General features: G+C 44.4%; 1 protein-coding gene across 1 annotated transcript in view; it reads right to left on the bottom strand.

The window, feature by feature from the left end:
• mao (monoamine oxidase) overlaps nucleotides 1–16182 on the bottom strand; it is an 81891-nt gene that overhangs the window by 27097 nt on the left and 38612 nt on the right. The window contains exons 2-3 of the mRNA XM_046363110.1: nucleotides 4179–4273; nucleotides 3246–3383 (exon numbers count right to left, since the gene is read on the bottom strand). Of these exons, the coding sequence (XP_046219066.1) occupies nucleotides 3246–3383; nucleotides 4179–4273 (233 nt within the window). The remainder of the gene's footprint in view (nucleotides 1–3245; nucleotides 3384–4178; nucleotides 4274–16182) is intronic.

Raw genomic sequence — 16182 nt, 5'->3', positions numbered from 1 at the left:
GCCTGGGTATATGGGTGGAACCAGAGGGACCAATCTAATAAGGAGGTACAGCATGCTGTGTGTTAAGAACGGTGGTGTACCTACTATAATAAGATATGGAGGAATATGTTGGAGAGAGAGAGAGAGGGAGAAATGGGGGTGGCTGCAGCTCTCTCTTTTCTCTCTTTCTCTCTGTCTCTCTTTCTCCTTCCTCCCTCTCTCCCGGGCCACTCAGAGGAGGAGAAACTATATTAGAAAACTCCTTGAGGCAGAGATTAGCATCTCCAGTCGCTAGCGCGCACCGCTAATGCTGGAGAGAGGCTGGATGCACTGAGGGTCATGTGGTTGATACACAGGCAGAGAGGGCGGGTAATCACTAGATGGCAATGCTGGAAAGGACGATATTGTTATCAGAACTATGTGAAGTAGGGTTTAGAGTTAGGGTTGTGGTTGAGGTTAGGGTTGTGGTTGAGGTTAGGGTTGTGGTTGAACAGGGATGTGGACATTAAACAGCCAGAGACAGGGCTTTCTCCCATAGAGCTACATTTTTATGGAATGGTCTGCCTATCCATGTGAAAGATGCAGACTCTGTCTCTCCCTCCCTCCCTCTTTCCTTCTCTCCCTCTCTCTCTCCACCGCTCTTGCTGTCTCAACCTCTGAATGCTTGTCTATAAAAACCCAACTGACATTTACTCCTGATGTAATTAATACTGCTGGTCATCTATAAACACTTGAACCTCTTTAAGAACGATCTGGCCTTAATGGTCATGTACTGTTATAATCTCCACCTGGCACAGCCAGAAGAGGACTGGCCACCCCTCAGAGCCTGGTTCCTCTCTAGGTTTCTTCTTAGGGAGTTTTTCTTAGCCATCGTGCTTGTTCATCTGCATTGCTTGCTGTTTGGAGTTTTAGGCTGCGTTTCTTTATAAGCACTTTGTAACAGGTCACGTTATGTGTGTGAGTGTTTCAAAATAAATGTACACATACATTGTTATTCAATAATTTTAACCACACTGATGGCACGATTAAGCATGCTGTGATGACAAATGCTGTGATGCATCTGTGATGCCAAATGCTAAAATAGAACTTGGTTCTATTTGAGATGCTCGGCAAGTCCCGCATTTCCCATCTCCTTACTGTTTTTCACAAAGATACAACCTCACATACAGTAGTTGTATAAAAGACAACGAGGAGATATTAATCAAAGATAATTAACTAAAAACTTACCTTTTTATGTGTGGATTAATCGTCAGAGTAGAGAAACATAACATTTTTGTATGATCTGGGTCAAGATTCTACAAAGAACCAGCTAAAAAGGGGATCAATGTTCATCTCCCGGGACAAACTGCTAGCAACAGCACATCCATGGATGTTTCATATGTCTTTATACTTGTCCCCAAATGAATTTAGTTGGTTCACAGTTGTGTGTCATAATCACGTCTGGTGGGGATAGACAAAAATCAACATGTGCATGATGGCGCACGAGGACGCACACGCGGGGCCATGTAGCCATGGTGTTAGAGTCAAGGGTTGGGTTAGGGTTGAACCAGGTTGGGTTAGGGTTGAACCAGGATGTGGCCATGAAGCTAGGGTTAGGGTTGAACCAGGATGTGGCCATGAAGCTAGGGTTAGGTTTGTGGTTGCGGGTTAGGGTGGAACCAGGATGTGGCCATGAAGCTAGGGTTAGGGTTGAACCAGGATGTGGCCATGAAGCTAGGGTTAGGGTTGAACCAGGATTTGGCCATGAAGCTAGGGTTAGGGTTGGGGTTGAACCAGGATGTGGACATGAAGCTAGGGTTAGGGCTGAACCAGGATGTGGCCATGAAGCTAGGGTTAGGGTGGAACTGGGATGTGGCCATGAAGCTAGGGTTAGGGTGGAACTGGGATGTGGCCATGAAGCTAGGGTTAGGGTTGGGGTTGAACCAGGATGTGGCCATGAAGCTAGGGTTAGGGCTGAACCAGGATGTGGCCATGAAGCTAGGGTTAGGGTTGAACCAGGATGTGGCCATGAAGCTACGGTCAGGGTGGAACTGGGATGTGGCCATGAAGCTAGGGTTAGGGCTGAACCAGGATGTGGCCATGAAGCTAGGGTCAGGGTGGAACTGGGATGTGGCCATGAAGCTAGGGTTAGGGTTGTGCTTGCGGGTTATGGTTGAACCGGTATGTGGACATGAGTGCTAGCGTTAGGGGTAAGGGTTGAGTGAGGTCATGTCTTCTCTAGCATGGCCCGATTGTGTTCAGTCCTTTCAAGCATGGCCAGATAGTCATGACTGGAAGAGAGACATGCATTTCCTCTGCATTAGAATGTGAGAAAACAGATTCTGTTCTGGCTGTGTAAAGCCGGGTGGACACTACACGATTTTGGCCCTGATTTAGCTGTCCCAGACACGTTTTTGAGATCGGAGACAAAATCCACATGGCGTTGCCTACACAGGATGCGCGGCCATCACATTTCATGTGAGCGAGTCAGAGACACAATCTGAGGGCTGTCGATCTCATCTTTGAGCCGTCCCAGACGACCCAATATTTTCAAATATATGTTTTCATTTATCGGCACAAAATCAGCAATGCTCTTCTAGTGTGAGACAAGTTCTGAGAACGGTGATCAGCAATAGCCAATAAGAGCAGAGAAGAAGCCAGTGAGATGATGACGTTGTGTAACATTATCCATGTAGCAAGAGCAATGACTGCTACTAGTATGTGCATGTACTCGCCTTTAACCAAAACCAAAGTGTCAAATCGTTACAGCTCTGAAGTTCACAAGCAATGTTTTCAATTCAAAAGGTTGGCTAGATATTTCAGCTTTGCATGGCAAGCGTGAGTGTCTGACTGAAAACCTTTATGAGGCTGCTCTGAGCGTTAAATCTAATGACATCATTACATGCATGTAGCCTGTGACCCCCTGTCTGTGCCAGATGGTGTAGTCTACGCAACACTCTGTTGGTAAGACAAACAACACTACAGGAAAAACGGTGGTGTAATGTGAGAGGCTCAGTGATGTTAGGATGTTGTGTACACCTGGTTTAATGGAAGTGGTCAATACTAACTGTAGCCAAGCCCTGCTAACAGTGTTGGATCTGTCCTGTGTTTGTTCTGTTCAATTAAATAAGTAGGACATGGACAGACGTGGCCTATGTGGTCCCGCACTGGGTTTCAGCACGCACGCACGCACACACACACACACACACACACACACACACACACACACACACACACACACACACACACACACACACACACACACACACACACACACACACACACACCTTTACATAATGCACCAGCCTCTCCTCCTCGTTGACTTTGTAGGTCTCGACTCCGTACTCTTTAGCCAATCGGAGGATCCGATTCTGTGTAGGCCCGATGTAGGCCCCACCCAGGTCAACATACTTCGCCTGCTCATTCTGGAGAGGGAGGGAGGAAGGGAAGGAGGAAGAGCGAGAGAGATATAGAGAGAGAGCGAGAGAGAGGGTTCATCAGACAAGAAGTGGGTGTAACAGTATAATTTTAAACCGTCCCCTTGCCCATACCCGGGCGCGAACCAGGGACCTTCTGCACACATCAACAACAGTCACCCTCGAAGCATCGTTACCCATCGCTCCACAAAAGCCGCGGCCCTTGCAGAGCAAGGGGAAACACTACTTCAAGGTCTCAGAGCAAGTGACGTAACTGATTGAAACGCTATTTAGCGCACACCGCTAACTAAGCTAGCCGTTTCACATCCGTTACACTCACCCCCCTTTGACCTTCCTCCTTTTTCCGCAGCAACCAGTAATCCGGGTCAACAGCATCAATGTAACAGTATAATTTTAAACCGTCCCCTCGCCCATACCCGGGCGCGAACCAGGGACCTTCTGCACACAACGACAACAGTCACCCTCGAAGCATCGTTACCCATCGCTCCACAAAAGCTGCAGCTCTTGCAGAGCAAGGTGAATTACTACTTCAAGGTCTCAGAGCAAGTGACGTAACCGATTGAAGCGCTATTTAGCGCACACCGCTAACTAAGCTAGCCGTTTCACATCCATTACATGGGCAATCCTAATCCCAGAGATCAATTTAGTTTAAATCTTTAACCAAATCAGTTGCTTGAAAATGCTTTAAATTATAACACAAGTTAAGCTGCTAGACAGCATCTAGAGAGGGACCTGGTACAGTCATCAGAGAGAGAACTGGATTCTTATAGGGATTAGACTTACCCGTACGGTGAAGGTCCGTCCACCAACCCGATCTCTTGCTTCCAGAACCACAGGACTCAGCCCTTTCTCCTTCAGCAGCTTAGCTGCACTCAGCCCTGAACGAGACAATGAGTGGACAGAGAGAGAGGGAGAGGTTAGTGTAAACATGCCAGCTGAACATCTAAATGTTGATGAAATGAAGAAACATTTTGTGTAAACAATCCAAATTTGAACATAAATAATTTTGGTATGTCCCTCCTCTCCATATCCCCTCTCTCGTCCTCCCCGTGTGTTTGTCCTGTTGTGTAGAACAGGAGAGTATAGCCCAGTGATATAGCAGGCTGTGATACAGTATGAGTCTGTGAGAAAACAGAAGGCCAGAGGTGGAATAAACTCCAGAAATCTCTCTAAAATGTTATGTTTTGGTGCTGCTAGGGCAATTCAGGTGGCTAATTGGTGACCATTTGACTGAAGAATGAATTCATTTTTATGATTGTGTTTTGTAAGTTGATGATGGAACATTTTGTATTTGTAAATGTCGTACATTTGTATTGGTTGTGTAAATCAAATCACATCAAAGTGTATTGATCGTGTACACAGTTTAGCAGATGCTATAGCGGGTGCTGAGAAATGCTTATGTTACTAGCTCCTAACAATGCAGTAAAATGTCAGACAAGTACATTTCAAAATGTAATGAGAAAGAGACAAACACATCAACTGATCCCCTGCTTATTTCAATATCAAGGAAGTGCTGAGAGCAGAAAATAGCTGAAGACTTTCACATCCCCAACACACACACACACACACACACACACACACACACACACACACACACACACACACACACACACACACACACACACACACACACACACACACACACACACACACACACACACACACACACACACACACACACACACACACACACACACACACACACACACACACACACACACACACACACACACAAAGGATTAGGCACAATGGAGCCTCTGGCCTTTGTCAGTCGAGCAGGCATTCAGACAGAAGACACACAGGCAGCAGTGTCCCAGTGCCAAGAATCCATTCAGAATGTCTCAGTACATACAAATACAACAAAAAAAGGATTCCTGGAAAAGTGTGCTTTGCAGCAGATTGTAAAACACATCACAACCATCCTAAGCAGAAACTGTGTGCCAAAACGCACTTTATAATGCTCTGACACAATGGAGGTGCTAGTTTGTCCAGTGAATACAGACTGTATTACATTCTCTCCTACTGGGAGAAGTGTGGATATTCACCCCAAGACACTGCTCTACATACTGCATGGAAAATCTAGAGCTGAGGCCAACAGGAGGTAACTAGAGGAGAGGGAGGTAGTGTGTGAGGCTAAAGGAGAAGGATGTAAAAGGGGGCAGAGAGGGGAGAGATGGAGGAGTTGAATAGAGAGAGCGAGAGTGGAGAGATGGACTTGATAAATAAAGACGCACTGTATTCATCTCCACGGTCCGTGTTGCCATCTCTCAACAGGAGCTCCCATCTGTCTAAATGTTCTCATGGCCCCCTCTCCATCCCGCCATCCCTCCCTTCGTTTATCCCTCCATTTCTGCAGAGCAGCCTGGGAAGCTACCAGGGTTTATGTTGGTTTAAGCATACTTGTCATGCATTACCAAACTTCTCCATTGCCCTCATGCACACACACACACACACACACACACACACACACACACACACACACACACACACACACACACACACACACACACACACACACACACACACACACACACACACACACACACACACACACACACACACACACACACACACACACACACACACAAACCGCTCTGGGGACTACTACTTCTTTTAAGTAAATTGATGCTATTAGGTGTTCTCTATCCAAAGGTCAGACAATTGCAATTGTCCAAAACAAAAACAAGCTCCGACTGTTTAACCTTGTTGTTTATGCCGACAGCACTCTGGAAAAACAAGATAACTTTACCCCTGAGGTTTTGCTCTGATCAAAAACCCATTTGGGGGTATATTATTTTTTTCAGAAGAAAATTATGAATATAAAATAAGGATCCAGTCAGAGGATTTCTTTGTTCCATTTCGATAGAGGTCATTTGTCTGGCTGGGACGAGACAACAATGAGTGTGTTATGAAATACATGAAATGAAATGAGCAGCTGAGCATCTAAGAATATTATAGACACATGCAGTTTGTCTGATGCCTTTTTTCTAGCTGAAAAGAGAGAATAGAGAGAGGAGAGAGAAGAGCCTGAGAGAGGCAGAATCTCTGAAAGATTAAGTGATAAATAAATAAATAACTTTGTGATAAATGGTATATCAAAATTGCCCTGCAATATGGCCAATGGTTGTTTCCCTTTTTACTTGGAAGTAGAGACATTGATTTCATTCCACAAAAAAAACTCAACAATGCAGTGATTACAGTTTTTATCGATTGCTAAACTACAGTGGGCACAACTGGAGTCACATGTGCAAAACTCTAACTACAGTCTGCACTACCAACAGTCACCTGAGCTAAACAGTTCACATCACCTGCAAAACTCATTCCGGGCAACACAACTCTTAACACATGGCTCAAAACACGCTCAGTGCAGCCAAACACTATGCACAACCCTCACTGAGATAACACACACTGTCACTCAGAACACACAGAGTAAAAACACTAGCATCAAACACCAATACAGAAAATACAAACTTTTCATCTTTACAGTTTGAACAATTTCAGTGACTTCATACAAAGTAATTGTCACGCCTTGGTCATTGTATTTTGTGTTTTTGTTATATGTTTGGGTAGGCCAGGGTGTGACATGGGTTTATATGTTGTGTTTCGTATTGGGGTTTTATTAGCATTGGGATTGTGTATGATTAGGGGTGTGTCTAGTTAGGCTTGGCTGCCTGAGGCGATTCTCAATTAGAGTCAGGTGCTTATCGTTGTCTCTGATTGGGAACCGTATTTAGGTAGCCTGAGTTCGCTTTGTATTTTGTGGGTGTTTGTTCCTATCTTTGTGTAGTAGTCACCAGATAGGCTGTAATTAGTTTCTCATTTCGTTTGTTGTTTTCGTATTTCAGTTATTTCATGTACCGTCATATCTTTCATTAAAGTCATGAGTAACCTACACGCTGCATTTCGGTCCGACTCTCTTCATTCAACAGACGAACGCCGTTACAGTAATATTTTCTTCAAAGAAAAGAGTGACATTCTTTCACATGATTTATTACAATTTTTAGAACATAACAATTCTTTAAGGTAAATCAAAATTAGCAGTTTGCTTCAATAGTCTGTAGTAATTTACAGAATTACAGTAATGAGAAAAAAAGGTAGAAACTAAAGTTACATCCTGTAATTCAAACAAATAATTGAGGGGCTAATCCTGCCTCTCTCTAGCATCAGGCCACAGGTTTTCTTCAACATCACATCTAATGTTTTCTCTTGCCATGCACCTGGGGAAGAACCTTCTGGAGTGCCTTATCCATCCCTGGCAGTCCTCTGGACTCGTGTCCTCACATCCGGCACGTATGGCTTCCAAAAGAGACATTTGGTCATGTGGGTGGTGACCAAACACTTTCCACCTCCAGGCAGAGAAAAACTCCTCTATTGGGTTGAGGAAGGGTGAATATGCAAGCAGGTACAAAACCATAAATCTGTGATGTGCTGCAAACCAATCTGTGACAGCTGCAGAGTGGTGAAAAGCAACGTTATCGCAAACTATGACAAAAACTTGGGGGTTTCTTACTGGCTCTTACTGTTCTGCTGGCACTAGCTGAGCATAGAGCTGTTCTAGGAAAGCTATAAGCCTTTCTGTGTTGTATGGGCCAATGAGTGGTGTGTTGAGAAGCAAACCATCATTGGCCATTGCAGCACACATGGTGATATTTCCCCCCCTTTGGCCTGGAACCTCCACAGTGACCCTTTGACCTATAACATTCCTTCCTCTGCGCCGTGTTTTGGCAAGGTTAAATCCAGCTTCATCGATAAATACAAATGAATGTGGTCTTTCCAGTGCTTCCACCTCCATTACTCTCTGAAAAACAGTAAGTGCACAGTTTTACTGTAGAAATGCTAGTGTTTTTTTTACTGTAAATATTTTGTATAGCTGTGTACGTAACCTCAGACGTCTTACCTGGACATATTGGTATCTTTGCTCTTTTAACCGTTCACTGTTTCTCTCGAACGGTACAGTGTATAACTGTTTCATTGTAACTTGGTGTTTCTTTAGGACTCGAGCAATAGTTGTTGTGCTGACAGAATTAGCATTTTAAAATATATCATTATCAGCCAGCACTCTATCTTGAATCTCCCGCAGTTTTATTGCATTATTGACAACAACCATGTCAACAATAGCATTTTCCTGCACATCTGAAAATATTTTTCCTCTTCGCCCTGTTGGGGGCAGCCTTTGGGTCCTGTTGTAAAAATATATTTTACAGTCAAACTTACTGTAATATATATCTGTGTAAATATTCTATAATTGCAATACAAAATAGATTCCTGTAATGTTTTCATTTACTGTAAGGATGTAACTCTCACCTGTTTGCATGATGGAACATTCGCATTACAGATGCCACTGTGGATCTTTGCAGATTGGGTTGCACCCTCAACCCTGCCTCTCTCAATGAGAGACCATGGTTCACGACATGGTCTATAAGTGTAGCCCTTATTTCATCTGAAATAACAGCTCTTTGTCTTCTTTGTCTTCCTCCACGCATCCGCCCTCTCCCTGCCACCCTTCTCCCTCCACGAACCCATCTTCCTTGTTCCATTTCCAAAATGAGTCTTTCTGAGCTCGACCTATATATACTGTAATATGTGTGTGTGTTCACTAACAAGTCTTAAACAAGACACCTGCTTAGCCTTTCAGCTGAAATTGCAATCAGCAGTGTTTGAAAGGCACAAGGCTCAAATCTATTCCGTTTTGAATGTGTGGTTCACAGTTTTGACAGCAGTGTGTTAGCATTTGAACAAAGTGCTGTAAATCCACAGTGTTGTGCAGGTTGTGGTTAAAGTCATGGGATAAGTGTGTAGAGTTTTGAAAACTGTGTTCAAGCAATGAAAAACGAACTAGAGTTTGGTCCACATGAACTGCTGCTGTGCAGATTGTAGTTAGAGTTTTGCACATGTGACTCCAGTTGTGTCCACCGTCGTTTAGCAATCGGAAAAAACTGTAATGCTGGTATAACTTAATTCCCAGTTAAACTATAGGAGACACTATTTTGAAGTCTGATTGGTGTATAGGGCTGGTTGGTTAGCTTTAGGATTGGTGTATAGGGCTGGTTGGTTAGGTTTAGGATTGGTGTATAGGGCTGGTTGGTTAGGTTTAGGATTGGTGTATAGGGCTGGTTGGTTAGATTTAGGATTGGGGTACAGGGCTGGTGTGGTAGAAGAAGACTGAGGAAGATCAAGAGCTGTTGTCTCAGATGAGATTATGGCTCCTATAACTGATCATGTAATAATTCATGGTCTATCAATGAGAGAGGCTGGTCTGAGAGTGCAGACAAATCTGCAACGCTCAACAGTGGCATCTATTGTGAGACATTTCCAGCAAAACAACAGGTAAGATGTGCATTCTGCAAGGGCATCTGACAGAACTGCTCATTACAGAAGTAAATTGAGCAAAGCCTCCAAACCTACTTGTGTGTAATTGTTTCTGTATTTCTGCTTAGGACCCAACAGTTACCTCCCACAGGTGGGAGAGGTAGGATTTTCACTGCTGTGAGGAAACTGCAAACGTTGATATGGTCATCAGAAACAATGACATAAAACTCAGAGAAATTATCAGAGGAATTGTTTTTTTTATTTTCCTCGTGGAGCTGGAAGGTTTATGACCACCATCCACATGATCAACTGTCCTGGACGCAATGAATGCTGGATGCCTGGACATATCTGCAGAAGATTGCCAGGGATGGACCAGGCATGCCAAAAGAAGATTTTCAGGGATGGACCAGGCATGCCAAAAGAAGATTGCCAGGGATGGACCAGGCATGCCAAAAGAAGATTTTCAGGGATGGACCAGGCATGCCAAAAGAAGATTTTCAGGGATGGACCAGGCATGCCAAAAGAAGATTTTCAGGGATGGACCAGGCATGCCAAAAGAAGATTGCCAGGGATGGACCAGGCATGGCAAAATATTATTTCCTAGGTGTATTGCCCAAGATAACATAAGATGTGATTTGGATGAGAACCTGTGGCCAAATGCAGAAGACAGGGTTGACTAGCATTGCTACTGTATCGGTAGATGGTGTATATACAAATTATTGTATTTTGGAATCACTCAATGCCAAATAATTACATAAAACATATTGAAGCATATTGTATCATGTCTGATTCATTCCTGTAACATAAACTGCAGTGAATTCTAGACAGTAGAGAGGTGTCATTCTTGTTCTGAAAAGACATTTTACAAAAGAAAACATTGCGTAATGCTACCTGTTGTTAGTGTTTTTCAGGTCATTGTTTTATGAGTGAAAAAGTGTGCTTGTTGGGTGACAACCTTTGCTAGTGTTATGGAAAAATGTGTTGATTTGAGACATGAAGTATTTTGGTAGTTTCGGTGCATTTTGGATGTGAAATGAACTGCTGTTCCAAGCTAAAAGTTGGTTAGGAGAACTGTGTGAAGAGTTTTGAAAAAGTGAACTAGGTGTTGAGAAATGGGTCCTAGCGATTGTAAAAAATAAACTGTAACACGAGGAATAAAATCAAATACACTAGAATGGAGCTATATACAGGGAGTACCAGTACCAGATCAATGTGTAGCTATATACAGGGAGTACCAGTACCAGATCAATGTGGAGCTATATACAGGGAGTATCAGTACCAGATCAATGTGGAGCTATATACAGGAGGTACCAGTACCAGATCAATGTGGAGCTATATACAGGAAGTACCAGATCAATGTGGAGCTATATACAGGGAGTATCAGTACCAGATCAATGTGGAGCTATATACAGGGAGTATCAGTACCAGATCAATGTGGAGCTATATACAGGAAGTACCAGATCAATGTGGAGCTATATACAGGGAGTACCAGTACCAGAACAATGTGGAGCTATATACAGGAAGTACCAGATCAATGTGTATCTATATACAGGGAGTACCAGTACCAGATCAATGTGGAGCTATATACAGGAAGTACCAGATCAATGTTTAGCTATATACAGGGAGTACCAATACCAGATCAATGTGGAGCTATATACAGGGAGTACCAGTACCAAATCAATGTGGAGCTATATACAGGGAGTACCAGTACCAGATCAATGTGGAGCTATATACAGGGAGTACCAGTACCAGGTCAATGTGGAGCTATATTAAGGGAGTAACAGTACCAGATCAATGTGGAGCTATATTAAGGGAGTAACAGTACCAGATCAATGTGGAGCTATATACAGGGAGTACCAGTACGAGATCAATGTGGAGCTATATACAGGGAGTACCAGTACCAGATCAATGTGGAGCTATATTAAGGGAGTAACAGTACCAGATCAATGTGGAGCTATATACAGGGCGTACCAGTACCAGATCAATGTGGAGCTATATTAAGGGAGTAACAGTACCAGATCAATGTGGAGCTATATACAAGGAGTACCAGTACCAGGTCAATGTGGAGCTATATTAAGGGAGTAACAGTACCAGATCAATGTGGAGCTATATACAGGGAGTACCAGTACCAGATCAATGTGGAGCTATATACAGGGAGTACCAGTAACAAATCAATGTGGAGCTATATACAGGGAGTACCAGTACCAGATCAATGTGGAGCTATATACAAGGAGTACCAGTACCAGATCAACGTGGAGCTATATTAAGGGAGTAACAGTACCAGATCAATGTGGAGCTATATACAGGGAGTACCAGTACCAGGTCAATGTGGAGCTATATTAAGGGAGTAACAGTACCAGATCAATGTGGAGCTATATACAGGGAGTACCAGTACCAGATCAATGTGGAGCTATATTAAGGGAGTACCAGTACCAAATCAATGTGGAGCTATATACAGGGAGTACCAGTACAAGATCAATGTGGAGCTATATACAGGGAGTACCAGTACCAGATCAATGTGGAGCTATATTAAGGAGTTTTAGTACCAGATCAATGTGGAGCTACAGTCATGTGTGCATACATTCCAGATCAATGTGGAGCCGGGAGTAACAGTACCAGATCAATGTGGAGCTATATACAGGGAGTACCAGTACCAGATCAATGTGGAGCTATATACAGGGAGTACCAGTACCAAATCAATGTGGAGCTATATACAGGGAGTACCAGTACCAGATCAATGTGGAGCTATATACAGGGAGTACCAGTACCAGATCAATGTGGAGCTATATTAAGGGAGTAACAGTACCAGATCAATGTGGAGCTATATACAGGGAGTACCAGTACCAGGTCAATGTGGAGCTATATTAAGGGAGTAACAGTACCAGATCAATGTGGAGCTATATACAGGGAGGACCAGTACCAGGTCAATGTGGAGCTATATACAGGGAGGACCAGTACCAGATCAATGTGGAGCTATATACAGGGAGTAACAGTACCAGATCAATGTGGAGCTATATACAGGGAGTACCAGTACCAGATCAATGTGGAGCTATATACAGGGAGTACCAGTACCAGATCAATGTGGAGCTATATACAGGGAGTACCAGTACCAGATCAATGTGGAGTTATATACTGGGAGGACCAGTACCAGGTCAATGTGGAGTTATATACTGGGAGGACCAGTACCAGATCAATGTGGAGTTATATACTGGGAGGACCAGTACCAGATCAATGTGGAGTTATATACTGGGAGGACCAGTACCAGATCAATGTGGAGCTATATACAGGGAGTACCAGTACCAGATCAATGTGGAGTTATATACTGGGAGGACCAGTACCAGATCAATGTGCAGAGGTACCAGATACTTGAGGTAGATATGTATAGTACATGAAGGCAGGGTAAAGTGACTAGCCAATTTGTAAGTCGCTCTGGATAAGAGCGTCTGCTAAATGACTTAAATGTAATGTAAATGTAGGCATCTGGATAGATAATAATAAGACTAAAATGAAGAACAGAGTAGCAGCAGCAGATGATGAAAGGTGTGTGTGTGTGTGTGTGTGTGTGTGTGTGTGTGTGTGTGTGTGTGTGTGTGTGTGTGTGTGTGTGTGTGTGTGTGTGTGTGTGTGTGTGTGTGTGTGTGTGTGTGTGTGTGTGTGTGTGTGTGTGTGTGTGTGTGTGTGTGTGTGTGTAGGTTTGTTTGTTTGTGTTGTGTTGGTGTGCTCGTGTGTGTTATGTGTGTGCATATGTAGTGTTTGAAAGTGTGAGGGATTCTGTGGGAGTGACAGGGTAGTGTGTATATAAAGTCTAGTGAGTGTGCGTAGGGTGCATAGAGTCTGGCTATTTAGCAGTCTTATTGCTTGGGGGTAGAAGCTGTCTCGGAGCCAATTGGTCCAAGAGCCGATGCTCCAGTAGCGTTTGGTTGGAGTCTTTAGAAACATTTTGTGCCTTCTTCTGACACCGCCTGGTATAGAGGTCCTGGATGGCAGGGAGCTCGGCCTCAGTGATGAACTGGCCTGTCCGCACTACCCTTTGTAACGCATTGCAGTCAAGGGCAGTGCAATTGCCGTACCAAGCAATGAAGCAGCCAGTCAAGATGCTCTCAATGGTGCAGCTGTAGATATTTTTGAGCATCCGAGGGCCCATGCCAAAACATTTCAGCCTCCTGAGAGGGAAGAGGCGCTGCCGTGCCCTCTTCACGACTGTGCAGGTGTGTGTGGACCATGTTAACTCCTTAGTGACACAACCCTACATACACACACGGCAATGAATTTAAAGCTCTCGACCTGTTCCACAACAGCCTCGTCGATGTGGATGGGGGCGTGCTCTCTCCTCTTTCTCCTTCGGTGACTGGGCCTACCACTGCCATGTTGTCAGCAAACTTGATGATGGTGTTGGAGTCGTGCGCGGCCACAAAGTCGTGGGTGAACAGTGCGTACACACCCGTGAGGGGGCCCCGCGTTGAGGGTCAGCGTGGCAGAGGTGTTGTTGCCTACCCTCACCACCTGGGGCTGACCTGTCAGGAAGTCCAGGATCCAGTTGCAGAGGGAGGGGTTCTATCCCAAGATCCCTAGCTTGGCGATGAGCTTGGGGGGCACTTGTGTGTTGAACGCTGAGCTGTATTCTATGAACAGCATTCTCACATAGCTATTTCCCCTCTTGCACAGGTGGGAGAGGGCAGTGTGAAGTGCAATTGAGATTGCATCATCTGTGGATCTTTTGAGGTAGTATGCGAATTGGAGTGGGTCTACAGTAAGGTTTCTGGGATGATGGTTACCTTGGAGCTCTTGGGAACAGGGACAATGGTGATCAGCTCATCCAGCCTCGTTTCAGAAAGACATAATATTGCAGCTTTCCTCTGATAGGAGACTCTCGAATGAAGCTCATCCATCTTATTCTCCAGTGACTGGACATTTGCCAATAGAACGGAGGGGAGCGCCGTTCAGTTTCTCTTCGCCTCAATTTCACTAGGACTCCACCTTGTCTCCCACGTTTACGCCTGCTGTGTTTTGGTAGCCCATGGAACAAAGGAATAGGGTCCGGGAAGAGTGGAACAGCTGAGTCAGAGTTGAAGTTGTATTTAAGTCTAAATCAAGGTTAGTAACTGTCGATCTGATGTCCAGAAGTGTTTTGGCGGTCATATGTGACAATAGTATGGTCTTTCTGTACAAAGAAAGGAAAGATAAACACGATAAAAGTCACTAAATAGCAAAGTTGGGTCGGAACTCGTAAGATGTCGCCCTTCTCCGTCGGCGCCATCTTGTCATCTTGTTGTTTGTGCTGCACCCGGTTGCCCTTTTCTCATGGCAACGGGCCACAAATCTTGCTGCTGTGATTGCACACTGTGGTATTTCACCTAACAGATATGAGAGTTTATCAATGTTTGATTTGTTTTCAAATTCTTTGTGGGTCCGTATGATCTGTGGGGAAAAAAGTATCTCTAAGGTGGTCAAACATTTGGCAGGAGGTTAGGAAGTACAGCTCAGTTTCCACCTCATTTTGTGGGCAGTGTGTACACAGCCTGCCTTCCCTCTCTTCCTATCTCTACCCCTGTTTATTCTCATCTTTCTCATTCTCTATCTGTCGTTATCTCTCTCCTTATCTCCTTCTCTGTCTCTCCGCATCCAGCCTCTCCTCTCTCCGCCCAGCACCTTCAGGCAGTAGCTGACCTGATTGTGTGGTGGTTTCTCTCTAATGTTAGTGAAGGGAGAAATCCAGACAGCTCTTTCTACTCTCACGGTCTGCTCTCTGCATAGCTACTGTTTGCCAGCCTTTTAAAATCCCAGCCTCCGCAACTTTCTGCTACTGAGAAACAACAACCAAAGAGGACTACATTAGATTACAGAGTTTGTATGACAAGTACACACTCGTGTGCGCGCGCACAAATACAAGCCAACGCCAATGCACACACATGTACGTGCGCTCCTAAGGACACAAACACAGGAGTGCACAGTCCAACACAGGAGTGCACAGTCCAACACAGGAGTGCACAGTCCAACACAGGAGTGCACAGTCCAGCACAGCATTAGAAAAATATTGGGTTACAAATTGTCCACCCCACCGCAAACATTCACCTGCCTCATTTTGCATCTGCCAGTGTCAAAACACAGAGCTTTTCACTGGGAAACAAGATTGAGAGGACAACCGTGTTACTGTGAAAAAGTGTGTGTGTGTGTGTGTGTGTGTGTGTGTGTGTGTGTGTGTGTGTGTGTTGGCAGGGGTAAATGTGTCCATTGTTGTTCGAATGCCTTGCCTCTTTTCAGAATCCAAATGACATCTTACAGCCAGTCCACAAAACGAACAACAAACTACGAGTTTGGAGACTATTTGTTCAATAGCTTACTCAGTATCCTTACAAAGAAGTTGTGAAACATCAGCTATGCAAAAGGGTCTGCAAAAGACAAGTGCAAGCTGTCATGACAGTCCCGTTGTTGAATGCAAACACTTTCAGGTACCATGGCCATCTCAGCGGTCAGACAA

The sequence above is a fragment of the Oncorhynchus gorbuscha genome, linkage group LG01 (genome assembly GCF_021184085.1).
Source record: "Oncorhynchus gorbuscha isolate QuinsamMale2020 ecotype Even-year linkage group LG01, OgorEven_v1.0, whole genome shotgun sequence".
In the NCBI taxonomy this organism is placed as follows: Eukaryota; Metazoa; Chordata; class Actinopteri; order Salmoniformes; family Salmonidae; genus Oncorhynchus; species Oncorhynchus gorbuscha.
This window is presented reverse-complemented; position numbering and strand designations above follow the sequence as displayed.